The 27,931-nt window shown below is 41.9% G+C and overlaps 1 protein-coding gene across 2 annotated transcripts in view; it reads right to left on the bottom strand.

Annotated features, from left to right (window-relative positions):
* EBF2 (EBF transcription factor 2) overlaps positions 1-27,931 on the bottom strand; it is a 266,440-nt gene that overhangs the window by 47,432 nt on the left and 191,077 nt on the right. For both annotated transcript variants that reach the window (XM_054243728.2, XM_008979094.5), the window contains exon 7: positions 17,975-18,056. In XM_054243728.2, coding sequence (XP_054099703.1) covers positions 17,975-18,056 — 82 coding nt within the window. The remainder of the gene's footprint in view (positions 1-17,974; positions 18,057-27,931) is intronic.

Below are 27,931 nucleotides of genomic sequence, written 5' to 3'. Positions count from 1 at the left end.
TCAGTGTGGAGCGATGGGAGAACATGGGTTTGGAGTCAGAGAGAACTGAATTCAAATCCCAGGCCTGCTGTCCTCTAACTTGCAACCAAAGACAAATTACTTAACCTTTTCTAATCTCAGGTTTTCTTATCTGTAAGACATAAATAACAATGTGTAGCTCACAGTGCTGAAATGAGATATAATGAGAAACAGGCACACATCCCTAGTCCAAGAATCTGAAATCCAAAAATCCTCCAAAATCCAAACCTTTTTGAGCACTGATACGATGCTCAAAGGAGATGTTCATTGGAGCATTTTGGATTTTGGATTTTCAGATTAGGGATGCTCAACCTGTAATACGTGGAAAGCATCCAGCACAGTGCTTGGTGTGCACCAAACTGGGATGAGTTCATGTCCTGATTGCTTTGCCCATGCTGGGCATGACCATCCCATAAGACAGATGACATTTCTCACACACAGAGGTTCTCCCATGGTCTAAGCTCTGGGGGAGGTCCTAGGAAGAGGCAGATAGGAGATAGGTACAGACAGTTACAAGGTATGGTCCCTAACCTAAAAGAGTTGATTTTCTGGCTGGAGAATCAAAGTTAACACAGAAAATAAGTAGCACAAAGACTGGTATTGAATTGAGTTTCAGCATGTGCACTGCAGATCAGCTCAAAGAGGCGGATGTCAGCAAAGGATGGCCAAGCACGGCAGAAGACAGTGGACCTGGGTGGACCTCCCACCGACTCACTTGACCCAGAGACAAGCCACCCTAGATGTCGGTCTAACTTTTCAGTTCACATAAGTTATGCATGGCCATTATTATTATTTTTTGAGAAAAAAAAAAAAGAATTTGTTATATACATATTCACTCACATGTATAGACCTTTTGAAGAAGGACACTAAATAGCTACAAAATAAGGAGTCGTGTTTAAAATTGACTCTTTCTGTCCATCCAGTCCCAGATGAAAATGGTTGATACCCTACTTGTAATTGTCCTTCCTTATTTATTAAATAGAGGGCAGAAGGCTTGATCCTGCCTTACTTCTCTTTTTTTTTTTTTTTTTTTTTTGGAGACTCTATTGCCCAGGCTGGAGTGCAGTATTATCTCACTGCAACCTCCACCTCCCAGGTTCAAACAATTCTCTTGCTTCAGCCTCCCAAGTAGCTGAGATTACAGAGGCTCACCACCACACCCAGCTAATTTTTGTGTTTTTAGTAGAGACAGGGGTTCACCATATTGGCCAGGCTAGTCTCGAACTCCTGACCTCAAGTGATCCACCCGTCATGGCTGCCCAAAATGCTGGGATTACAGAAGTGAGCCATCGTGCCCAGCCCTACCTTACCTCTTAATATGAAGGAATGAGGCAGCATTTAAAAAACTTTTTATTATGTATAATTTCAAGCAAACAAAAGAAACAGGATAGCATAATGAATCCCCCAGCTTCAAAAATTGTCAAAATACTGCCATTCTCATCTCAGCTACAGTAGACCCCTTATCGAAGATATCTACACTCTAAAACCCCAGTGGATGCCTGAAATCTCAGAGAATACCAAACCTTATAATATACTATGCTTTTTCCTGTACATATCTATGACAAAGTGTAATTTATAAATGAGACACAATAAGACATTAATGACAATAATAATTATAAAATTATAAAAAGATGTTGAAATAAAAGTATATAAATGTGGTTTCTCTCTTTTTCTCTCAACATATCTTAACGTAGTGTACCTTGGGTAACTGAAACCACAGAAAGTGAAACCTCGGAAGTGCGGGGGCGGGGGGTACTGTATACCACCACCCACTCCCAACCCCCTACTCAACAATGATAGTAATCACGGGTTTGGGTTTTTTTGTAGGTGAAATTTACATGCATTGAAATGCACAAATCTTAGCTGTCCAATTCACACTATGATCAGGATGTAGACTCTTTCCAACTCCCCAGAAAGTTATCTTGTGTTCCTTCTCAGTCCATCCTACCCCCACTAATAGCAACGCAATAGTCTTCTGATTTTTTTCTTTGCCCTAAAGAGTTTTTTTAATGACATCCTTTAAGTTATTATATATTTTTAGTTTAATAGTTTTGGGAAAATCCCTAAAACTCATGAGTCCACAAATCATCTCACATAGTCTCTCATACGTTGAACATGATGGTAATATATGCAAAATTTTACATAAGTGAATTTCAGTCATCCAACCCAACAGATAATTCACTGGGCTTGTAATAATGTGACAGGGTCCAGAGATTCAAAGAATAAACTTAAAGGAAACTCAACTGTCAATATAATTGCTCACAATTCAGGGGTGCAGCCTGTCTAGCTCCAGGTCTATTTTCAATTGTGTCCATGTTACCAGGTTAGAATCTGGGAAAAGTCCTTCCAGAAAGTTCCTATCACACAGCGGCAAACGTAAGACAGCAGCATCCATCACTCCCTGCGGTGCTCATATCCTTATCAAAGTGATCTCAGCAAAATATAAGGTCACATCACAGTCAAAGACAGAGGCAGAGCCTCATGGTCACAGGGTTAAGAGGAACATGAAGGTTGTATTGCCTACCCTCCGAAATTAACAGGAGGAGAAAGAGAAGAAAGAAGAATCAAACTATTCTTACAAATTGTGTGTGTGAATGCATTTTCAAAGACGTGACTGTCATCTCTGAAAAAAAACAAAACAGAAAACAAGGAGAGGGTACTTTAAGCTTTAATAAGAATAATAATTCTTTTTTTTTTTTTTTGGAGACAGAGTCTTGCTCTATAACCCCAGCTAAAGTTCACTGCAGTGGCCTGATCTCAGCTGACCACAACCTCCACCTCCCGGGTTCAAGCAATTCTCCTGCCTCAGCCTCCCAAGTAGCTGAGATTTCAGGTACCCACCACCACACCTGGCTAATTTTTGTATTTTTTTGGGTTTCACTATGTTAAACCAGTCTGGTCTAGAACTCCTGACCTCAGATGATCTGCCTGTCTCAGCCTCCCAAAATGCTGGGATTACAGGCATGAGCCACTGTACCCAGCCATGGGCATTAATTCTTCATGAGCGGTCCTAGGCACGCTAAGGGGAACGTGGGCCCTGTCTGAGGATTACATGGAGGTAAAGAGCCTTCTCTCTGAGGCTGCTTTAATTCACTCCACAAGCTCCTTGTCATACTGTCCATTAATACTCCCCATGCATTCCTGCCACAAAATATGGGGATTTCATGAGCCAGCTGATTTCATCATCGTCCATTTGGGTGGAGTGAGACTTAGTTCCAAAGTGAACATTTCCTGAATGACATACCCTGATGGTTCAGATGCACTTCATTATTTTCTATTAACAATAGAAATAAATTTTAATCTCTTGCTGGCTCATGCTGGCCTCTCATGACAGCTAGGGAATTAACCTGAATTATGTCAGTGTCTGCAAAATTTATTACAAGATTTTAAATTATGTCCAAATGTATGTGCGTGTGCATGTGTACGTATAGACATGAGGCAAGTTCCAGGTTTTAATATTCCAAATATCTTAGAAGGTGAGGTAGCCGGAATAGCCTGCCTATTCAACTGAATTTGCAAAATGCGATGGATTTAATTCATAAACTCCACAACAAGAAACGAGATCTGTTTGGTGGTTGTTTCTACACATAGAGATACACACTTAAATACTGACTTTTACACACATTTGCTTTACTTCTGGAAGAATGAACTACATTATACAGGTGAAGATAGATGTAATATAGTCAAAACTTCAAAATTAAGTTCTTTTACTGTTTACTGATGAACAATGACAATGCTGATATTCGTCTATTTGCAGAAGTTAAGAGTTCTGAATGTTTTAGGACCAAAGGAAGTGGAATGCACATTCCAACATCATCTCACTCCCAGGCCTTCCCCTTCCACAAGCCAACTTCTTTCCCCTAGTGAGTATTTCCTGGGTCACGAAGGCTGACCCTTCCCATCTGGAATCAATCAGTCAACCCCTGACAACTTCCTGAAACACCTCACTCCATTTCCTGTTCTCTCCCCCTTTTCGTTTTCCCCCTGGTTTGCTTCACTCTTCAAAACTGCAGGCCACAGCAGCTTAATGTTAGAGGGTCAGGCACAGTTAGACTCCAAAACACTACACAAGGACACCTTTGACCTTCAAAAATCTTTACATCTTAGCTAAACAAATCAAGGTCAACATTTCTTACCATTACCTTGTTAACTATTTGTATGCATCTCTGCCAAGGGTCTTCTGATCATATAACCATCAATACCACTTATTCATCTAAGATCATACACTGATCGGCTTTCAAAGAAGCAAATGTAGTATGGATAAAAGGTGCCATTCGGAGGTGCCTGAAACTGAAAATCGCCAGCATTATATTAGCAAACATATGGAGAGTATTCCATACAAAGGAACTTCTATGCCTCATCGTCTCCTGTCACCTAGACCTGATCACACGTCTTTTCTAAGGCTGTCAGACTCTCTTGGCACTGCCATTCTGCTGGCATGGCCCTAAGGAATGCCAATTAGGAATACAGATGTCCATAATTTGTGTGGGACAGACCCCCAGTTTCTGCTGACACTGATGACAGTTTTCATTTATTTCGTAGAGTTGATATATCTGTATTATAGCTCAAAGCTCTGGTAGGAAAGCCTGCAGACTTGAAAACTAAGTCATGGTAGATGATAGCTCTCCTCAACTGATACATTTCCACACAAAAGCAACAATCAATTTATTTAGGACAAAGTACCTTGAAGCCAAGTTTCCAAGAGAGAAAAATCAGGATCGATTAAAATGGCTTGCCTGTTTTTCTAAATAAAGTTGGTTTTTACCTTCTGCCATTCCTGATTTTGCCTTGATGTGATCTCTCGTTTACAGTAAGACCAACTCAATAAACAGACCAATTGGAGAGTGATAGTGGTAGGTTCCATTTTAAATCATTTAATTATACGGCAGTGTTAGTTGGTAATACAGAAATAGAAACATGAATAAACAGTCTGTATCTTACCTTGAAAATTACAAGAAAGTTTTAAAAACAGAATCTACAAATATGTTAGCAGCCTCCTACCAGCGCTCAAGAAAACTGATCGGCTTTCTCAAATTCTTTTTTTCTTCTCATCACCCAAAAGTTCTCCCATGTTCCTCACTCCAATAATTTATACAAACCAGGAGCTGAGTTGTAAAGGAGCCCTTTCCTGCTCATAAAAGCCCACTGTGGGAGTCACCCTTCTGGTGGACACATCTGCTAATCTGCCTGAACAGCTAATTTTCCAATAGAGGAGTTATTTCTTTAGTTATCAGAATGATAGCATGCGCCATGGAGACTTTTACCAAACTGACTTATTCCCACCCTCCGGTTATTTTTATGCCTCACTCTGAAACGCCCTGGCTTTTTGAAACATCACCTGTCTGTGTGTGTTTTAAGTACTTATCCCTCTCGAAGCTCTAACTGTATGATTTAGTTGAATCACAGAAGTCAAAGGAATGGCCAGTTGGGCACTACTCCCATCTAGGCTTTTTCAACTCCTACCCAGGTGTTCCTACAAAGACCCTAAGTCTCATACAAAGAGGCTAAAAGAAAAAGTCAAAATGAAAAATGTGTGGAATGACCAAATGATCTGCTCTTTGAAACACACGACAATTCCAATGTCTGCAGTCACCAGAGAATAATTACACTGGTTAGAAACCTCCCCATATGGGCCAGAGACCTTGCTTTGAAAACACACCAAATTCTACCATTAGTCAGACACAGTTCCCCACCCTTCTGATGAGGATCATGCACCTACTAGCTGAATGTGGGGCCTTCGGTAGTTTAATCTCAGAAAGGCTATAACACATAGCATTTACAGCACACTCCACGGTGAAGACTCTGATACCATACTTATGAATGCGCATACACTCGGCTAAATAAAATGATCTCGAAATTCCTGTTATTTTGCCAAGAATGGAAAAAAAAATTCTTTATGACATTTTACATCTGGAAATGGAATTAAATTCGTGATGTGCTTTTCCCTTATAACTGTTCGGTTGCCATATATGTTATTTCAGCTTTCCCAAAGCATAACTGTTATGTGGGGTTTTATTTTCCACCTGTGGAAGGAGGAAAGGGACATAGAAACCATTAAAGGGACAGAGAAAATCAAGACAGACTTCTGGCTATGGCAGGCTACCCAGCCGCTAGTCCATATTGCAAGCAGAAATACACACTGGGTTTTTACACAGTGCCAAATTCTCACCATGGACAAGGTGAATCGAATGACACAGTTTTGTCCAAACCTCCATTCATTCAACCCAGGCTAACAACAAACAAATGGGCTAGTGCAGTTTGTCCCCCGCCACCACCCCACCCCACCACCACTTTATTCTTGGCACACATCACATTTTCAAGCCAGATTTAAAGCCCAGATTCTTATTTGTTACTGGACTCCAGAGTCTCCAAAATTACCTTTAAACACCCACCCCACAAGCATGGATTTTGTCATTTTCTTTAAAAGGAATTCCCAGAATTCTCAGCAATGACTGTTGTTTCATATTCCCAAAGGCTACATTTTCTGTTCAGTGAAGGAACAAGTCCCAGACAGGAGAACACAGAGTTGACTACCATAGAGACAAATGTGGGAGGTTCTGGATTGCTCCAGCACAGAGAGAACTGGGCATTAATGGAATTACTCCTGAGAAGATGTGTTCTTTTCTTTTTTTAAAAAAAAATACATATTTTTAATTCTGTCAAGTATAAACTGATATACTTGATGACAAAAGAATATAAACTACACAAAACTGGTCAATTAACTCAGTTTCAAAACATAATTTTTTTAAACTATTTTGCTTTTTACTATTTTTTTTCTTGTATAGTTTCAACTTTCATTTTAAATTCAGGGAGTATATGTGTAGGTTTATTACATGGTATGCTGTGTAACACTGAGGTCTGAGATACAAATGATCCTGTCATTCAGGTGTGAGCACAGCCCCTAATAGGTAGTTTTTTAGCCCTTTCCTCCTTCCCTTTCTCTCCCTGCTAGTAACCCCTAGTGTCTATTACCCCCATCTTTATGTCGGTGGGTTCCCAATGCTTAGTTTCCACTTACAAGTGAGAACATGCAGTGTTTGGTTTTCTATTACAGCATTAATTTGTTTAGGATCATGGCCTCCAGCCGTGTTCATGTTGCTGCAAAGGACATGATTGCATTCTTTTTTGTGGCTGTATAGTATTCTGTGGTGTCTATGTACGACATTTTCTTTATCTGATCCACCCTTGATGAGCATCTAGGTTGATTCTATGTCTCTCATTGTGAATAATGCAGCAATGAGCATACAAATGTGTGTGTCTTTTGGGTAGGACAATTTCCTTTCCTTTGAGTATATACCCAGTAACAGGATTGCTGGTTGAAAGATAGTTCGATTTTATTTTTTTCATTTTAACTAGAGAAGATACTTTCTTAAGGAACCAGACAGTACTGTGTTTCTATCAATCACTGGGTATTATTGACTTAGACCCCTAGGGGCTCTGCTACATGCAGTGGAAGCTTACAGAAAACATTGTCGCAGCCTGAAGGAGTCTGTCCTGCAGTGGACAAAGCATAGCAAACACTAGACATAATCAGAAAATATTACTGCATGTTAATGTGTCATCGAAGATTGAACTTCGTGGCTACTGTGTACTCTAGGGGTCAAACGGTGGGAAGAATCAGCGTGAACTGAAGGCAATCACAGCCATTTTCATCAAGAAAGTGAGATTTAAGAACAGAGCTTGAAGAACTGGGGGAAAAAATGAGTTACACCACTTGAGGTTACTGAGATGATTCTTCTGGCTTAAAAAAAAATTCTAATTGGCATAAAGGAAGTAGTATGCCCAGGAGCTCTCCGCTGGTGTATTTTGGCCAATTTGGCTTTAGAGTAAGCATCTCATAGAGCTTGCTTTTAAATGTCTAGTTGAAAAATGCAGAGAAATCCAGTGGCAATATTTTTTTAAAATGGGCTTTTCATGTCATTGAGGAGTGTGAAGATTGCTCATCTGCTTTGCAATACTAAATGTCCCTTCATCTTAAAGGCCACTCGTAATTGCTACTCCCACCCTACCTTATTTTATTCCACTGAACCCATTACTTTTCTCATCTAAAATTTGTGCCAAGTCGGATGGTTATGGTCAAGGGCAATATTTTATGAGCTGAAGTTTTGAAAGCCACAAGGGAGCCATAACACATTTGATGCACTTCTTTATTTGGCTCAGCCATTCTGGTCTACGAAGCTCTAGCCCCAGGGACAACCTGAATCACCTGTGGCCTATCAAAAATCAGGAGCACACAGGCCCTGGAAGCAGCCAAGGAACCATGCACTCTTATTGCAGGACTGAGAACACTTCGCTTTCCAGGAAGTTCTGCATTAGCCCTGGAACGGGTTCAGGACAGGTTTGTGTCCAAATTAGAGTCCCTTAAAATATTTGAGCATTGGCCAGGCACAGTGGCTCATGCCTGTAATCCCAGCACTTTGGGAGGCTGAAGAGGGTGGATCACAAGGTCCGGAGATCCAGACCATCCTTGCCAACATAGTGAAAACCCGTCTCTACTAAAAATACAAAAATTAGCTGTGTGTGGTGGCGGGCACCCATAGTCCCAGCTACTCAGGAGGCTGAGGTAGGAGAATCACTTGAACCCGGGAAGCAGAGATTGCCATGAGCTGAGATCATGCCACTGCACTCCAGCCTGGCAAAAGAGCGAGACTCCATCTCAAAAAAAAAAAAAAGCATTCAGACTGTGTTTCCAGCTAACTGAAGTCTGACATATCCCAGGAAACTACTGGTTTTCATTTCTCACCTTGTTCTTTTACAAAGAAGTCAAAACTCATTTCCTGGGTGAGTTGATCACAATTTCTGTCACCCTGATTCTGGTCCCCATTCAAGAGACCAACATTCAGGGATGGAGGCAGCCAAAGCTTCTAACATCAGAGAAAAGCTTGGAGTCACTCCATAAAGCCCTCCCCAGGCTTATAGCATTGGACTGAGAGAAAGATCCTGACCTTCCACGGTTTTGTTTTTCCTAATTATGATTTCTTAACTTGGACTATCTGGTTTGTTTTATCATCAGATAATGGACTCACCTGCTGATCAGAGAGGCTGTAAGTCAAGTGATTTCCATTATGTGCCTTAAAACTGCTGCTCAGTAGCACTGCAAATTTCAAATGGTAGATGAATCACAGAGCAGCTGGAGCAGCTCTCACACTGAAAGATGTGAACTGAAGAACCCTGTAGGCAGCTGGAGCTGTATTAAATTTTTACCATTTGGAGTTAATTTAAACTCTCGTTTCCCTCTTCAACTGGTGTGAGAGAAACATTCAACATTTTTTATTTAAAAAAAATAGATGGTGGTGCCATTAAAAAGTTTTATATAAGAGCTGGGGGTTTAAAAAGCACGAGGGGTTGGTGAATGGAGCTTGGCTCTGTTCCAAGACATGAGTAGCCATGCCCTTTGCTCTCCTGTCGTTTAGTAAACCTGACTAATGGCTCGTGCCCAACTGTGTGGACGAGGTGTCTTTGTTGGAGCCATTCATTTCCCCATCGTTCTTCTGCACTTGTCGCATCCAGCATGTTGCGGCGACGGGCACGAGGCCCCTCACATGATCCAACCACCCTGTGGACGCCAGTCAATCCCAACGGGGCCTCTCTTCCTTTCTCCATTCCCCTCTGGCAGATCTTTCTGACCTTGGTTCCCTTCTCTCCCCTACTGTGTGTGTTTTCTTGCTTTCTCATTGTCCTGTGAGACATGCCAGGTGTGTTTTCACAAAACTCCAACCCCTTCCCTCGGTCCCTTCAAATTCCCATCAAGACGCACTTCCAGCAGGCCCATACTGGGCTTGTGTGCAACAGAGCCAACCCAGCACTGATGTCTTCCCCGCCTGACTCCTGGAATGATTTTTCTTTCATTAGAAATGTGTCTCTCTGGCCAGGTGTGGTGGCTCACATCTGTCTTCCCAACAATTTGGGAAGCCAAGGCAGGTGGATCGCTTGAGCCCAAGGGTTAGAGACCAGCCTGGGCAACACAGTGAAACCCCGTGTCTACAAAAAATACAAAAATTAGCCAGGTGTGGTTGCATGTACCTGTAGTCCCAGCTACTTGGGAAACTGAAGCAGGGGAATTGCATCAGTCCAAAAGACCAAGGCTACCTTGAACCGATATTGTACCACTGCACTCCATCCTCAGTGACAGACTGAGACCCTGTCTTTAAAAAAAGAAAGCAAAAGAAATATGTCTGTCCTTCCATACCTACTGACATATCTCTTGAGGCCAAGGATGGCATGACCTGCACATGTATCTCAGTCCTCTCCCTAGTGTGACTTTATACATTAAAAATGATTATTCTTGTGGACCTAATCTAAAAAGAGAGTAATTTAGTGGGTAAATTTCTGTCGCCAAACGGTCCCCCAGAAAGGTTCAGTGAATGGAGGTAAGCATCTTTATCTTAATTACAAGCAAGCTGTTGGTTGGAGTGAAGTTTGGTAAAAATGATATGGGCTGGGCATGGTGGCTCACACCTGTAATCCCAGCACTTTGGGTGGCTGAGGCAGGTGGATTACTTGAGGTCAGGAGTTGGGGACAAGCCTGACTACATGGAGAATCCCAGTCTCTTCTAAAAATACAAAATTAGCTGGGCGTGGTGGTGCATGCCTGTAATCCCAGCTACTTGGGAGGCTGAGGCAGGAGAATCGCTTGAACCTGGGAGGTGGAGATTGTGGTGAGCCAAGATTGAGCTATTGCACTCCAGCCTGGGCAACAAGAACAAAACTCCAACTCAGAAAAAAAAAATTGGCAGGATGAACAGAGGTGGGACAATGGGTACAAACATACAGTTAGATAGAAGGTACAAGTTCTAATATTTGATAGCAGAGTGGGGCAACTACAGTTAACAACAATGTATCGTACGTTTCAAAATAGTTAGAAGAGAGGACTTGAAATATTCACAATATATAGAAATGATCAATTCACATGTTGATGGATATCCTAACTATGCTGACCTGATGATTACACATTCTATACATGTAACAAAATATCATATATACCCCATAAAGATTATAAACATTATGTATCAATAAAAATAATTTAGGCTGGATGTGGTGGCTCAAATCTGTAATGTCAGCCTTTTGAGAGGCCAAGGCGGGTGAATCTCCTGATCTCAGGAGTTCAAGACTGGCCTGGGCAATATGGTAAAACCCCATCTTGATTAAAAAAAAAATACAAAAATTAACCAGGCCTGATGGCACACACCCGTAGTCCTAGCTAGGTAGAGGGCTGAGGTGGGAGAATGGCTTGTGCTGGAGAGGCAGAGGTTCCAGTGAGCCAAGATTGCAGCACTGCACTCCAGCTTGAGCAAAAGAGTGACACCTTGTTTCAGGAAAAAAAAAAAAGATTTTAATGATTTTGAGGTTGGAGATGTGTCAAGGTTACCAATTCCAGAATGCTACTAAGTCTGGGATGACCTAATGTACAAGCTGGCGCTGCCCATAGGATGGAGAACACCCCCGTGATCATGTCTTTTTAAAATGAAGTCCTTTTGAGGCAGAGGGTAAAAACTTGGCATTCAGGCCTCTAAGCTTCCCAGTCTCAAGTAGATCTGCTGGCATTTGTATCCTATAACATGTGATGCTGTGGAAAGCTCAGAAAGCTATTGACAAGAGCATCAACACTTGCTATTACTATAATGGTGGGTATCATTTAGCTCCACAAACATCTATACTTGACCAAGCTGCTGAGTTCCAGCAAGCACCACAAACCACAGCTGGCACTATGCGGAAGCCCACTGCTTCCAGGAAAGTCACCTGAATGTCACAGAGAAGCAGACCTGAACTATGCAAACCACTCATTTAATTTTTATATCCTTCAACTAGGATGCAAGCCCCTCGAGGGCAGGAATTTTATGATTTTCCCTCTGCTATATCTCTAGCACCTAAGATAGTGCCTGGCACACAGAGTTTCATTAGTAATATTGGCTGGGTGCATGAATAAATGAATGAGTACCTTCATGTTTTCACTATGACTTGGAACAGACCCAGTCAGCCTCTCTATGACAGTGAATTAGCAACAATAAGCTCTAAATTATTGTCAACTCCCAGTGATTTTTAGAATTTGAATGTGGGGAATGACAGTGTGCCTGCCTTCCTCTTCCTGGCTCAATTTTCCTTTGGATTTTACAACAGCCTGCTCTCCACCCACACAAGCAGAAAGAAATAAAGAATGGGATTCATTATGTCTTAACAGGCCTGTCAGCTTAAACTAGACATACATTTCTTTTCCTTTCCTTCACTGAGCTGTTAATCTGGGGTTTCACCTAATTGTTCCATTTCAAGGAGGGCAGAAGTGATTTTCTGCATGCATGACCCATGGATGTAGATACTCGGGGAGCCCTGGAAATCTTAAGGTTCTTTTCTCTTTTTCCCTTTTTTCTTTTTCCCTCTTACAAATTTATTTAATAGCAATCTGTTGAGCCCTACAGAATTCCTGCCATCATGCTAGACATTGGCGATAAATACAAAAATAAATAAAACATATCGATTGCCCCCAAGCAGCACACAGTCTACTGGAGAGACAAGCAAGAACTGCAGGATGATGTGGTAACTGGTAGGGTGGGGCCCACAGGGAAGGGTGTGTTGGCACGGACCAGGCACCAACAGCTCCACTTAGCAGAGTCAGAAAATGCATCGCTAAGGTGGCGACATTCAGGTGTAGCCTTAAAGCAAGAAAAGGAGTCACAAGTTAGAGAGGGATGAAGAGTTCTCAGGCAGAGGGGTGAACATATGGAAAGCTTTCTAGATAGAACAGAGATCAGAGATGGGTGTGTGGTGAGCAGCAGGCAGATGAGAACTTCTGGGACAAGCATGGCAGGTTTATCAGGGTAGTCAGAGGCCGAGCGATCTTCTCAGCCTTGCCTCTTCAAATGCAAGCTTTGTGTCTATGAACAGCTGATATCCATGACACATTTTAGTAGGTGTATATATTTATTTTTAATGGATATGTAGCAATGTGTGTATTTATGGGGTTCATGAGATATTCTGATATAGGCAAGCAGTCACATCAGGATAGATGTGGCATCCTCAAGACATTTTGTTTGTATTTTTTTATTTCCTTGTTCTGCTATGTTCCAGAAGCAGGTCTTGAATCCTGGGCTCAAGCTATCCTCCTGCCTCTGCCTTCCTAAGAGCTGGGATTACAGGCGTGAGCCACTGTGCCCAGCATTATGACATATTTTGAAAGGTTACTCTGGCATTTGTGCTGAGGACGGGTTAGACAGGGAAGGGATAAAGACAGGGGTTATGGCAGCTTTTCAGGAGAGAGATGGATTTAACAGATACTTAGGAGGAGAAAGCAATGCTTTGACAATGGAAGAGCAGGGAGTGAATCAAGGAGCAAGCACTGAGTTCTGTTTGGAACACGTGCTCATTAGTCATCCAGGGAAGATGCCCAGGAGGAAGCTGGAGCTCTATGCCTGCAGCTCTGAAGAAGGGAGAAATCTGAGAATATGGATAGGGAAATCATCCAGGAACAGAGGGCATTTGAAGCCAAGAGAGTGGATGAGAGATCACCAGGAAAAGTCCTGAGTGGACAGATCCCCATTGTTAAAGGTTACCTTGCATGAAGGATGCCTATTGGGCTTTAAATGAATTTCATTTTTCTAGATTAGGGTCTATGAAAGCTTGAGATGTTTCAAAAGTTCTGGAGACCCCTGAAATTTTAATTAAAACTTTAAATGTTGTATTTTGATGGGATGCAGACTACAGCTTTCACCAGATTCTTAAAGGGATCTGGGACACACACACACACACACACACACGCGCGCGCGCGAAAACCCAGGGTTAAAAGGGTTATAACCCTTTGCATTTCACTAAGTATTTTTTATGTCCTATAATATTTAATACTTGAATGAAATTTAAGAGAGGATTTGGTTCAAGCTTGAAAATGATCTTGATGTAACCATTTTGGGGTCTCACTGATTTTTGTAAAAGCAATCCAGATTCCATCAGTGTTTGAGAGATAAGGGGAGGAAGAGGGAGAATATTATTCAGTTCAGGATTTGGTTAGAAATGTTTTGTATTTCTATTTTATTCAGAACAAATCCTCACAAAAGAATCCTGCATATTAAATGTATTATGTTTGATCATATCACAAAAGTAGAGAACTGGAATTGTGTATATAGTTTTAACTGATTATCTTTGTCCTTCTGAGTGAGACATCTATTCCAGGAATTTCTGAAAGTCACCATCCATTCAGATCACTGTCCCACCACCAGGATTATGCACTCTCTCTGGTTTTGTTTCATATTTGAAACCTGAAATAAGTTTATTACTTGACTATGATAGTACAGAGCCAAGTCTTTCTTCATAATAACCTTCTCTATATGAGAGACCTTTCACTAAAGGTTATACCCTTAGTAGAATCTGAACACAGTATAAAAATTGCCAATTCTTTTGTGTATCAAAGAACACTATAAAGAAAGTGAATGACAACTCATGGAACAGGAGCAAATATTTTCAAATCACATGTCTGGGAAGGAGCCAGGATCCTGAATGTATAAAGAACTCTTACAGCTCAACATTAAAAAGACAAATAATGCAACCAAAATATGGGCAAAGGAGTTAAATAGACATTTCTCCAAAGAAGATATACAAATGAGCAATAAGCACATGAAAAGATGCTCAAAATCACTAATGATTAAGGAAATGCAAATCAAAACCACAATGAGATACCTCTTCACACCCACAGGATGACTAGAATTTTTTTGAAACAGAAAACCACAAGTGTTGGCAAGGAATTCATACCTTCACACATTACTTGTGGAAATGAAAAATGGTACAACCACTATGGAAAACAGTTTGGCAGTTCCTCAAAAACTTAAAGAAAGAGTTACCATATAACCCAGAAATTCTGTTTTTAGTTATGTACCCAAGAGAATTAAAAACATATTCACACAGCAAAACTGTACACAAATATTAACAGTGGCATTGTTTGTAAAAGCCAAAAAACAAAGACAATCCAAATGTCCACTGACTAATAAATTCTAAAATGTGATATATCCATACAGGGGAATGAATATTCCGCTGTAAAAAGGGATGAAGTATTGACACGTGCTATCACATAGTTGAACTATGAAAACATACTAAGAGAAAAAAAACAGACAAAAAAAGCCACATATTGTATGATTCTATTTATATTAAATTTCCAAAATAGACAAACCCATAGAGACAGAACGTAGATTAGTGGTTGTCAGCAAATGGGGAGAAACAGGAAATGAGAGACGTGAGAGTTCTTCTTGGGGTGATAGAAGGTTCTGGAATTAGATAGTGGTGCTGGTTGCACAGCACTGTGAATGTACTAAAAACCACTGGACTGTATACTTTTAAATGGTTAAAATGGTGAATTGTATGTCATATGAATTTTATCTCAATAAAAATGCAAACCCATTGACTTTAGCTCTACCCAAGAAAAAGACTATCATAGAATCCACAAAGTCTAAACAATTCTTTTCACCCTTGTCTTTGCAAAAGTCAAATACTTTCACATAGGATGAGAATTATATGTCATTTTGAGATCAGTAATATGTATTCTATGCCAGTGAGAAACTCAGGCACCATGAAAACCCCACTTAAGTAAATAACTGAAGAAGTAGAGGAAATATTCATATGCATTTGCTTTGTGAATATATTTATAAAATTTGGGAGAAAGAAGATGAAAAGGCATTCTAGTATAATAGAAGCCTCTTAACATTTGCGAGAGTATCCTCAAATTTTCAAATTTAAAACTCTTTGAAAGTGCTGGTAGAAAATAAAATGGAACAAAAATCTAAACTGCCAACTCTCTTTTCCCTGCCTCTGTATCTTCTGGAAATGAAGCTAAGCTTTGGTCATGGAGGCACTTGGAATTCTTTTGAATTTCACTCTCTTTTGGACGGAAATTATTTACATTTCTGTTTGGAATACTGAGCACAGCCAACTTCCACCATACACGAGGTTCCTGTTTGACCCCCAAGAAGGCTGATTTTATTTGTGTTTGTCTTCACACAAGAAAGCAGGGCCAGGAGCGGTGGCTCACACCTGTAATCCCAGCACTTTGGAAGGCCAAGGCAGGCGGATCATGTGAGGCCTGGAGTTCGAGACCAGCCTAGCCAACGTGACAAAACCTCGTTTTTACTAAAAATAGAAAAATGAGCTGAGCGTGATGGCATGTGCCTATAGTACCAGCTACTCGGAAGCCTGAGGCAGGAAAATCGCTTGAACCCAGGAGGCAAAGGTTGCAGTAAGCCAAAATCATGCCATTGCACTACAGCACTCCAGCCTGGGTGACAGAGGGAGACTACATCACAAAAAAAAAAAAAAAAAAAAAAAAAAAAAAAAAAAGGTAGGGAAGGAGCCTGCCCAAGAGAAAGGAAGGCTCCAACTTTTTTGGGGGAGTTTGGTAATAGTGTTGAGTATTGTGATGGAAAATGTTCCTGACACAGCAAGATTGACAGCCATGATGGGGTTAAAAAATACTATTAGAGTTTTTTTCAAAGTAACTCTCAGTAGCCTTGTATATGGCCATCTCCCCTATTAACTCTTGAATGGCTCTACTCCTTAACATCTGTCTGATTGTGGCCAAACCACGGAAGCTCTCCAAGTGACAGGCAGGACCAGCTACATAATTTGTAGGGTCCAATAAAAAATGAATGTCACACTCCTTGTTCAAAAATTATTCACGGTCACAAATGGTGGCTCACACCTGTAACCCCAGCACTTTGAGAGGCCGTGGCAGGCAGATCACCCAAAGTCAGGAGTTCAAGACCAACCTGGGCAACATGGCAAAACCTTGTCTCTACCAAAAAATACAAAAATTAGCTGGGCATGGTGGCACATGCCTGTGGTCCTAGCTATTTGGGAGGCTGAGGCATGACAATCCCTTGAGCCCGGGAGGCAGAGGTTGCAGTAAGCTAAGATCTCACCATTGCTTTCCAGCCTGAGGGACAGAGTGAGACCCTGTCTCAAAAAAAAAAAAAAAAAATTATTCATCAATTCAAGAAGACAACACCAAAACATAAACCTAGCAGCTGCAACGTGTCACATGCTCGTAGTTTGCTGGAAAGAGTTTGATCAAAGAAATCCTCCCAGCTCTGGCTCCCGACTCTACCACCTACTTACTGTGTTAAGGGGCAAGTCATTTAACCTTTCAGAAACTCACTTCCCTCACCTGAAACTTGAGGCTAAGGATCCCCATCTCTCTCATGGCTGCGAGAATTTATTTTTTGAAGCCTCAAGCTTGCATGTGATCGTTTAAACTGTTTTTAATTTTTCTATGGAAAAGGAGGTGCCGCATATCTAGCACAAGGTGTGAGTGGCAGGAAAGCCATTTGGTGAATTAAATACGGGTCCTTCAAAGCTCAAGGAAGGGGACCAGAGGAGCTGCTCTTGCCTTCGTCTTTAGCCTGATACTCTTTGCCTCAGTCTGTTTTTATTAGCTCGTCTCCTCAGTACATCAGTGGCAAGGGTGATGAAACCGGTGGCAGATTTAACTGCCAGGCAGCTGGGTCACTGTCCCGTGGGTCTTGTTGTCACGCTGAGATCTTAAAGTGACCACACTGCTTGGGCCACTGCCTTCCAGAAGGCTCAGAGAGAGCCCACTGAATAGTTAATCGGTGGAAAAGGGAAGACGGGGGCTGTTGCTTGCAGAAAATACAGAGAAGCTGCTTTGAAAAATCCCAAGGTGGATGAATATCAAGAACGCGGTTCCTGCTGTGGGCAGCTGTATGTGCAGTGGGCAGCCTGAGGGCTTAAAATCAAATCTCCAGCACCGGTTGGCGCCTCTCCCCATAGGGCTTTGGCAATGGGGGCAGAAAGCTTAAACACTACAAGATGAAGAAACTCTCAGTGCTAGTGGCTGAGGGTCATCGTTTACCATTATCTTCTGTATTGTTAGGAGTAGCAGTGAATAATAATTTTTAAAGAAAAAGAGTAAGAAGGAGAGAGAAAACAGGATGACTTATTTAACGAAAAGATCTGCAGGGCCCCTTACCTGAAACCGTCTCATGTCCCTTGGGTTTCCTGCTGTTTTCAAACAATTCTGATTGCACTTGAGGAAAAATTTTAAAAAGAATCTGTGAAGAGAAAGCAATATGTTACATTTTTCAGTAAACATCTTTTAAGGGAGACTATAGCTGCATTCGACTAGATTTGATTTGAAAGCGATTATATTTCAGATCTGGGGAATTTCAACCTGCCCTGTCTGCGAAGGAACATTGCTGACCCTCTGCAATTTGCAAATTTGGATGTTTTCAATCTCCAGCCCAGCGCCCCTTCCCCATCACTGCGGGGGATTGTTAAGTGGTTCACAAGCTGGGCTTTGGTCTGTACATCGGCCAGCCGAGTTTCTAGAGCATTCATTTTGGGGGGGGGGGGGGGGGGAAGGCTTCAAATGCAGCAGTGACCCCTGCTGTACAGAAAGTCTTGCTCCAGGGTTAAAAATGGCAGGACCTGGCCCAGAATCCCAGAGCATCTCATCTCTGTGGCTCTCCACTGGCCCCAGACACCATCATGCTCATACGTGAAGGTGGCCTGATATACTCAATGTTTACGAAATCAGAAAATGGTATGTTACTCTCCAAAGTCTGTGGGTACGGGTATATGCCAGGGTTTTTATGATTAATAAAAAGTGTGAATGTCCTCTGAGATCATGTATAGATGATCCAGAGAAACACAAAAGCACAGAATCATGGTCTGAGGTTAGCATTTGTCAGATGTATTTCTTGAAGCCAATATTTTCTCTTAAATGACCTATCTGTGCAATGTTAAAATTGGGCATCTTTCATCAGGCAACTAGGTTAACCAAGAAAAATGGCAGAGGTGGGCTTTCCAGCAATTCACCTAGTTAATGTTTGAAATTTGGTTTCAAAATACAGTAAGTTTTTCATTTATTTCACTTGCAGAGTCCTTTTCCTTAAAAAAAAAAAAAAAAAAAAAAAATCCAGCTTTTGCAGTGTTGAAGTCCCAGGTGAGCGAGGCCTATTTCCCTTTCTGTTACTATGACAACGAAATTTTACCGCAGTCCCAAAGTCCCTTCAGAACTCTCACATCCATGCCTTGAATTAGAACTTTAAAGGAAAAGATATACATTTTTCCCAGGATTTACAAACAAAAATAAGTAGAAATCAACAATGTTTCCAAAAAATTCTATTCTAAAGCAACGGTTGGCGAAACGCTCTCATCGCAATGTTCTAATTTTTATTTTTTTGTTTAACAATCACACAAAAGAATTAGCTCTCCAATTAGATGTATTTATCACTTTAAAAAACGGATGAGGAGATAAACAGTAAATGATAAAGGAGGGGAGAAGGGGAGTTGGCTCTTCGGAGTATTTTCTGTATTCAAGCCTCTTTTACTCTGTTTGCTGGAAACATTTGGCCACATGCTCCCATGAATAAGGCTGAGTGTGAATTTGGAAGCAACAGCTAAATATTTTTTTCATGATTTTATAACATCTGCTTTTCCCTTCTCTCTTTCAATCTTTTTGGGGGGGGAGGTGGGCTTTGCTTCCTGTGCCCGGGAGGTGTTGGGGTCTTATGGAAGAGACCTGCGGAAGGACAAGGCAGAGAAAATGTGCGAGGCTCTCCGACCACAGGGTTCACATTCACAACCTGCTGCTGCTCTCTAAAGGGCAGTGGCATCTCTGCCCAGGCCATCCGAGGGCGTTAGAAAGGAGAACTGCTTTTATTTAAGTAAACACTCATCAGAATTAAACATTTTATTTCCTGAAGGGTAAACATCCCCTCCATTTGAACACTGGTAGCAGAGTCAGCCGCGGACGCTCACACTGCGCGCTAACGTTGCCTTTTCCCACCCATGTGTGTTTCTAAACAATAGCCCCCACCGCCACACCACACTGGCCCTCAACCATTCCCAGTGGCAATTTGCAATTTACATTTTCCCCTAATAAACCCGAATAGAGTGCTTTTTCTCATTGACTCCTTGATTTTTGGAAAGTTTTGCCACAACTGGACTCAATGTAATGCGGTCTGTGTGTGTTAGACTACCTCCACTCCCTTCTCCAAAATGTATCTGGTGAAATCATTAATGTTCGTGAAGGCATTATATGAATGGTGTGGTAGGTGGAAAAGTGCAAAACAGATAAATGTTTACACAAAATCAAATTGATTTAGGGAACCGTGGAGCCTGCTGAAAGGCTTTATTCATTTTAAATTAGGACCCTTAACAGTGATTTGAATGGAAAACACCTAGTTTGACTCTTTGCTTGTCTGGGGGGCTGAGTTTGTAACCTACGCAGCCCCCTGCACTCTAAGGACTTAGCGTTGGGTTCATGAAGGAGAAGGGGAGGTTAGTGGGAGGAGGAAGAGGGAAGGTGAGTGAGAGAAGAGAGAAAGCGGCAGAAAGTTCTCTTGCTACTTCTAAATGGCTTGCATCAGAAATTATGGCCTGGATTTTTTAATATATGGATCTACAAATTAATTAAAAGAAATTCTGGGGCTTACTGACATCTCCAATTTTTTTCTCTTCCCTTTACTGTTGTCTTCTGGTTCTCTGCCCTCCACCCTCTCCATCCATCATGCTCAAGGTCTTGAGACAAAACCTTCCCTAACTATACCATCCATTTAGCCACAGGGTAACTTCAGGGAACACATTCTCTCCAAATCCCCTGGGTTTAGATCCCTCGGAAGACAGAGCTGCCTGGAAAATGTCAGCAGTCTCCACTAAGAAATGGGAAACCCAAATAAATTATGAGATTTAGACCAAATGTGCCTATTCTCATCAGGATGAATTCTATTTCCACTTTCTCCAAACAATGTTGATGACATAAATATCATAACCATTGTTGTGATACACAAGACAAGACTTCCGATCTCTTAAAAGCAAACACGAACAACCACAGGTTTATCCTTGTGTTACAGACAAAGAGGATCGGGAGGTAGACTCAACGTGTGAACTCAGACCTTCAGATGGCAGTCTGGTCCTGAGGTCAGTGGGGCAGGAGAATGTATCTGCCCCATTGCTTTACTCCACAGAACTATTGGAAATGCCCCAGGGGTTAACCTTGACCTGCAGCTACCAGCTGACCGTGGCACCAAGTTACCTCGAATTCTTTATCTCTTAACAAAGGAGTTGAACAGGATCTCTAGGGTTCTTTCTAACATTAATATTTTATGACTGCAAAGAACAATATGCAGAGTTGGGAACCTTCCAGAAAGGATTAGTTTGGGGAAAGAAACCACTGAAAACAAAAGACAATGACTTATTGAAATCCGAGTGGGTATGGCGGAGGTGGGAGTGAGGGTTTTTGAGAGGGAGGTCGAACCCACTGAGATAAAACTGTGAAAAATAAAGGAGTGAGGACAGCTGATTGGTGGGAAATAGGACATCCGGGATGACGTCATGCCGAGTGGGCGGTGCCCTGAGGCTGATGGGCAGATTGTTGGGTGAGTTGCACTGTCCCGTTAGGGCCTTTCTCTCTGCTTCTGAGGTACAGAGGTGCTTCAGGAATATCACACATCAGAGCCACCTGTGTCCCCTCTAACTATCCTGCACATCCAGCAGCTGAAGGGTACAGGGGTGACGGAGCAGAGGGAAACACAGTTTGCTGAGTAGCCACTCTCTGCCTGATACCCAACACCACATTTCTTCTCAAACAACCCTGTGAGTGACAAATCATCCCATGGCTGGGAAAAACCAAGGCCTCAAGAATTTGAGAAATCTGCCAAAGATCACAAGCTTGTAAGTGGTGGATACAAGGACTGGAGCCTGAATCTTTGTGACAACAAGCTCCATGTGACATTGCATGTTTCGGGCACCAATGACATTGTGTGAAGACGGCTGCACAGCTCGGTGAATATACTAGAAACCACCCCATTATACACTTTGAATGGGTGCCTTTTATATTATGTAAGTTATATCTCAATAAATCTGTTTTTTAAAATAACACTTCAGAATGGTCTATAAAGGGTGTGCATGCACACACACGTAACAGGAATAAATCATTAGAAAAAAAAAAAGTGAAAGATTCTGACTTCTTGAAGAGACTGCCGTGTCCCAAGTCGAAATCAGTAGGTCAAAGATAGACAAATGGAAACATGAAAATAAATGCTTCCTATTGAAAACTTCTGCCGAATTCACTTCTTCATGCATTTGATCAATATATATTGTGCTCTGTATGCAAAAAGGTTCAGGCACCGTGGCAAACAAAGTCTTTGGCCCCAAAGATCTCCCAACCTAACTATTCAAATGTGTTTCTCCAGCTTCTGAGAAGAGTCTGAAGATCCCTCAATCTATTACTGAGTACCCTCCCCTCCAATCTCTAAAATACTGGAATGTTCTGTACTATTCAGGAATGCAGCAAAAGTGTGTAAGTGGCTTCCACATGCCTTCCCACATCCCACCCATCTCAAACTAGATTCACAAATACAGTGCAGAGTTAAGGTTCAGTGGGGGGAAGCCTGAAATCACAGGAAACGTAACTACTTAATATTCTTGCCAGACTCTGGAATTCTTACCAATGGTCTATCACAAAACCCAGCAGAATATTTCTCCAGGATTTATGGAAGAGGCCATTCAATTTACCTCCAAATTGGAATGTAAGATCTAGTCCCTCCTTAAAATGTTTAATACAAGAAAAGTCCATAAGGCTGGTGCAGTGGCTCACCTTTGTAATCCCAGCAGTTTGGGAGGGCAAGACAGGTGGATCATGATGAGGTCAGGAGTTAGAGACCAGCGTGCCCAACATAGTGAAACCCCATCTCTATTAAAAAAATACTAAAAAATTAGCTGGGTGTGGTGGCGGGCACCTGTAATCCCAGCTACTCAGGAGGCTGAGCAGGAGAATCACTTGAACCCAGGAGGTGGAGGCTGCAGTAAGCCGAGATTGTGCCATTGCACTCCAGCCTGGGTCCGTCTCAAAACAAAAACAAACAAAAAAGTTAGACAAGAATGCACATCAAAGGAATGTGAACTTAGCAGTAGTTAACAGCAATCATTACACAGTCTCACTGTATACCAAATAATATGCAAAATGCCTTTTACTTTGAAAACTTAGTTCCGTACTCCCCTAAAAAGAATCTAATTCTGCCTACCCTGGAAACAACTTCTGCTATAATATGGCCACATTTTGTACACCACAGAGATGAGAACACCCCATTCTCTCTAAAGACCAAAAGAGGGGATGCTGTATCTGGTTCTCTTTCTCTGCCATGACGGTCACATAAGCAGGCTAGGTCACTAAAGGCAGAGCCAAGCATACAGTTGATATGGCCTCACAAACCACATAGGGACTTAACCATGTGTGTTCACTGATTTGGGAAAGGTACTTTATGTCTGGATTAGCTGTTAAACCTCCATGTTTTTAGCCCAATACATTAAAATACAATTGAGTTTCACTGTTTGTGCCTGCTTCTGAAAGGGAGATAACCCATTTCCCTTAAAACACTCTCACATCATTTCTGAAAACTATGCAAAGTTGGGATAGGCTGGGTCATAGAATCACATGTGAAAGGAATGGGCAGTGGCCTCTCTTCTCCCAGGATCCTCTCTACAAGTTTACATCCTTGGAGGGATTAGGCAATCCAAGCTCTCACACCAGACTGGGAAGCCTACTGGGTGGCCACACCCATGAGTTCATTTTCTTTTTTTGAGACGGAGTTTCACTCTTGTTACCCAGGCTGGAGTGCAATGGCGCAATCTTGGCTCACTGCAACCTCCGCCTCCTGGGTTCAGGCAATTCTCCTGCCTCAGCCTCCCGAGTAGCTGGGATTACAGGCACACGCCACCATGCCCAGCTAATTTTCTGTATTTTTAGTAGAGATGGGGTTTCACCATGTTGACCAGGAGGGTCTCGATCTCTTGACCTCGTGATCTACCCGCCTCGGCCTCCCAAAGTGCTGGGATTACAGGCTTGAGCCACCACGCCTGGCCAAGTTCATTTTCTCACTTTGAGAACAGCCCTCATAACAGCTCACTCAGCTTTGCATGGTACAAAAACTCCCAAGTGATTGGTTTCCACTTAAGACCAGAGAAAACCTCAATGATGGTGTTCTAGCTGTAATCTGGATCTTAACTGTAATATCTTCTTGGACCCTTCCAACAGCAGAGAACGTACTTTCCTCCTTCAAGATCCCCCAGCAGAATCTACACCCAGGCAACCCTAGGGAAGCTGAAGGTTAGCAGCGGGACCCAGCCTTGGCCTGGAGATAAAGTGCCCTGGCTATATCTATTTGGTGCCTATATCTTTCTAGCCGAGGCTAGAAAGGGCCCTGAAGTGTTAAGGATCTTGTGAAGACTCTGACTATAGTCCACAAGAATGAAGAGACTCTGGGAGGTCAGGCTCCCAATGGGCTCTTGTTACACCCTCAGTAACTTGGGGATGACGCATCTGAGAACACTTGGCTTAATATTTGAGATCTGCTTGGCAAGATGGCGGTGGTTGGCACAAAAGCCCTGGAAGATTCATGGAAAGGAAAGATGACTTAAAAGTTTTGACTTACTGGCTTCTTTAGGCTTAAATGAAATACTCATTTTTGTAAGCTGATGTTCTATCGAATTCATTTAGTTAAACAACCTCTCGAACTGTAAAAACAAACACGTGAACAGAAGAGGCATAGAATCTTTAACTCCACAGACATTTCTAAGGCAGGGATCTGTTACTGTTAAGGTTTATTCACCCAGATTATTTCAATAAAAGGCCATTTCAGATCTGAAAATTTTAACTTTACAGAAATGTTTTAAGTAATACACTTTCTCATTTCCAACTACACTCAACTTCTCAAATTCCTCTTGGCTAAAAGACTATGATGAAATAATAACTATCATTAATAATAGCCTATATTCATTGAGCTCACATTATTTGCCAGGCATGATTTCCTGTAATCAATCCTCTTAACTTCCAGAGTAGGAAAATGAACATCCCCATCTTAGAGAGGAGATAAACAAGATTCAGAAAGGTTAAATGACTTGCCCAAGGCAAAACAGCTAGTAAGCAGAAAAAAATAAGAGTGAAAGTCAGCCTTTCTGACTCTTAGCAAAATGCTGGTCTGGTGGGAGCTTGGCCAAGTTTTGGAGAAAAAACAAAAAAACAAAAAACAGCTGACCGTGTTGCCAAGCTGCACTGTTTCACAGAACAGTGCCCTACTCATCCACATGGGGGATCCTGTCATTTTCTTCCTCTTCTGCTGGAATGAGAGAGGAGTCCTTCATATTGCAAAACAAAACAAAAGCAAACGAAAATGTCTACCAGTCCTATCAGGGACGGCACGCTCTAGAAATTCTGCGACTATTTTGGAGGATGCAAAGGAAAAGATAAGCAAATCTATCAGCTATTCAGAAAACAAAACTTCTCAAGAATCCAAATTGTCCAAAGATGGCATAGCCCAAATAGCTACAGCCTTTAAACAAAATTTACTCAAGTGGATGAGGAAGATTTCAGAGCCATTTGTCTATCAAGATGATGGAAGGGAAAAAGCTGAAAATCAAACATGGAATAGAAGCAGTTGAATTAAATCTTGGAAAACATTTTTTGGGAATCAAGTCACCAGGGCTAAATTTTGAAAGCATTTACCCAAGGGACAGAGCAGGATCCCCATGATGGAGATTTTTAAACAGATCAGCAAGCTAATGACTTTGGTAGCAGAAAACTTCAGTCCTCTATGCAGCAGCTAACTGGGGTATCTGTATCAATCCCACATGATTTCAAGGCTTCTGCAATGATGATGATGATGATAATGTAAAAGTTTTAAAATAATTACTGTAAAAATTAGGAACTTTCAAGAAAAATTAAAGACATTACGGCCAGGTGCAGTGGCTCACATCTGTAATCCTAGCACTTTGGGGACCAAGGCAGCCTGATCATCTGAAGTCAGGAGTTTGAGACCAGCCTGGCCAACACGGTAAAACCCAGTCTCTACTAAATATACAAAAATTAGCCAGGTGCGGTCATGCACACCTGTAATCCCAGGTACTGGGGAGGCTGAGACAGTAGAATTGCTTGAACTTGGGAGGTGGGCGTTGCAGTGAGCTGAGATCACGCCGCTGTATTCCAGCCTGGGCTACAGAGTTGCATAGCACTATCTTAAACAAAGAAACGAAAGAAAACAAAACAAAACAAAATACCTTTCAAGGCCAGTAGTGAGGACTAGTTATTCACTTATTCATGCAAAATGTTTGGGTAAATGCCTGGTACAAAATAAGTATGCTTCTTCACCTTTTGCTACACACATGCTTATGATCCCTTCCCATGGATTGGCCCTTTCTCCCCCACCACATTTCAAAATAGCCCATTTTCCAAACCAAATTATTCCAGAAGGAGTTGCTACAGATTTAAATCTGGTCCTCTCTGCCCTGCTTATCCCTCCAATATGCACAATGTACTCCACTGGAAAGAACTTCCCTTTATTTTCAAGAGAGAGATAGTAAAAGGAAAAGAATAAAGCACACATGTAATTAATCCACTCTAACAGATAACGGGAAAAAACCGGCAACAAAAACACAAAAAGTGGTGGATGGGAGTCCTCATTCCTGTTTTCAGCAAACTCTGGCCAGCAAAAGAATTCAGAGCTACACACGCAATATGCTGGCTTCTGACTGGCAACAGGCCCCATCCAGTTGCTTTCTATTCCATGCTCAAGTCGTGGGAGGTGGTGTTTCGGTTTGGCAATAGTTCCTTCATTACTGAGCACATGGCCTTCCGAGTGGAATTTGCTGCATTCATTTAGACACCAAGAGGGAGCTACTTCCTCCACCACGTAAATCTGACTCCCTGACTCCATACCGACAGACTTCATTTCAAAGGAATTTCATGATTTTGTGGCAAGCCGTTGACTGTAAACAGCCACTGAAGGGCAAAAACAAGGGGCCACTTTGATTCTCCACTTATTTCTGCCGAGGACCTGGGGTTAGATGTCGGGAGGTTTTGCGGATTTGTGTATGTGTGTGGCTTTTTTTCTTTTTCTTGCTTCTATATTCAGAAACATCTTCCATTCTCCTGAATTCTATTCTTTGACACCATGAGGCTCACAGGGAAAAAAATCTCTAAGGAAAAGTCCTTGTTTTTACACTCAGATACAAATCTGACACCATCAATGAAAATAATTAAACTCTTTGGGCTGGAATTGGAATGACACACACACTAAGAGCACACTCATAATTCTAATTGTTCTCATAAAATGTCTTTCGAGGGCTCTTTGCAATGCACAAGGTTCTTTTTGTTTTTAAAAAAGAAACAACCCATATCCTCTTCTTTGCCCTTATCCTTTCCTCTGTCTTCTCATCCAGAAAAGAAAAAAGAACTGAGCAAAACTGAATCATATTACAGACTTCCTTGAGAAAAAATTTTTCCATGAGACTTCAGAATCAGAATACAAATCTATTTCCCTTTCCAGTACCGTGACTCCTCCGTTGAAGGAGAGAAATGAAGTTATTAGTCAACCATCAGCTTAATGGGTCCTCACCGTCCCATTTCCTCAGCACCCCTTCCCCATCCTTCCTTCCCTATCCTCCCCTCCCCCTCCCATTCTCTGCCCTCCCGGCAGAGCTCATCTATGCTAGGCTGAGCAGTGAACACCAATTACACCCAGAGCCCTTTGCTGCTGCCTGGTCCGCTGGTTTTACTGTTTTGCCAGATGGTTGAGGCCAATGTGTAAAACTCTCTACCCTACCATTAATTCATAACTCGGTAATAACTTTCCCACGACTCCAGGAAATTGAAGTGGAGTGCAAATGTGGAGATTTGGAAAGGGAATCAAGGTTGGCCAACTATTTCACACCTGCCAGAACAGATACCAGGGAGACTAAAAGACACCCCTATTTACCCAGCCTGGAGCGTTACTTTCCCTGAACTAAGGCGGAATGATTCAACACGCAATGTTGGAGAAAGTGGCGGACAAAGTTCAGAGCGCGGCTTCTCCTAGCTTCGCTTTCTCTCTGCAGTTTGCAGCTTTATACTTAGCGCACCTACGGGTTCACTCTCTAATGACCTTGAGAT

The sequence above is a fragment of the Callithrix jacchus genome, chromosome 13 (genome assembly GCF_049354715.1).
Source record: "Callithrix jacchus isolate 240 chromosome 13, calJac240_pri, whole genome shotgun sequence".
NCBI classification, from domain to species: domain Eukaryota; kingdom Metazoa; phylum Chordata; class Mammalia; order Primates; family Cebidae; genus Callithrix; species Callithrix jacchus.
Note: the sequence above shows the minus strand (reverse complement) of the source record. Positions and strands in the feature narration are given on the sequence as shown.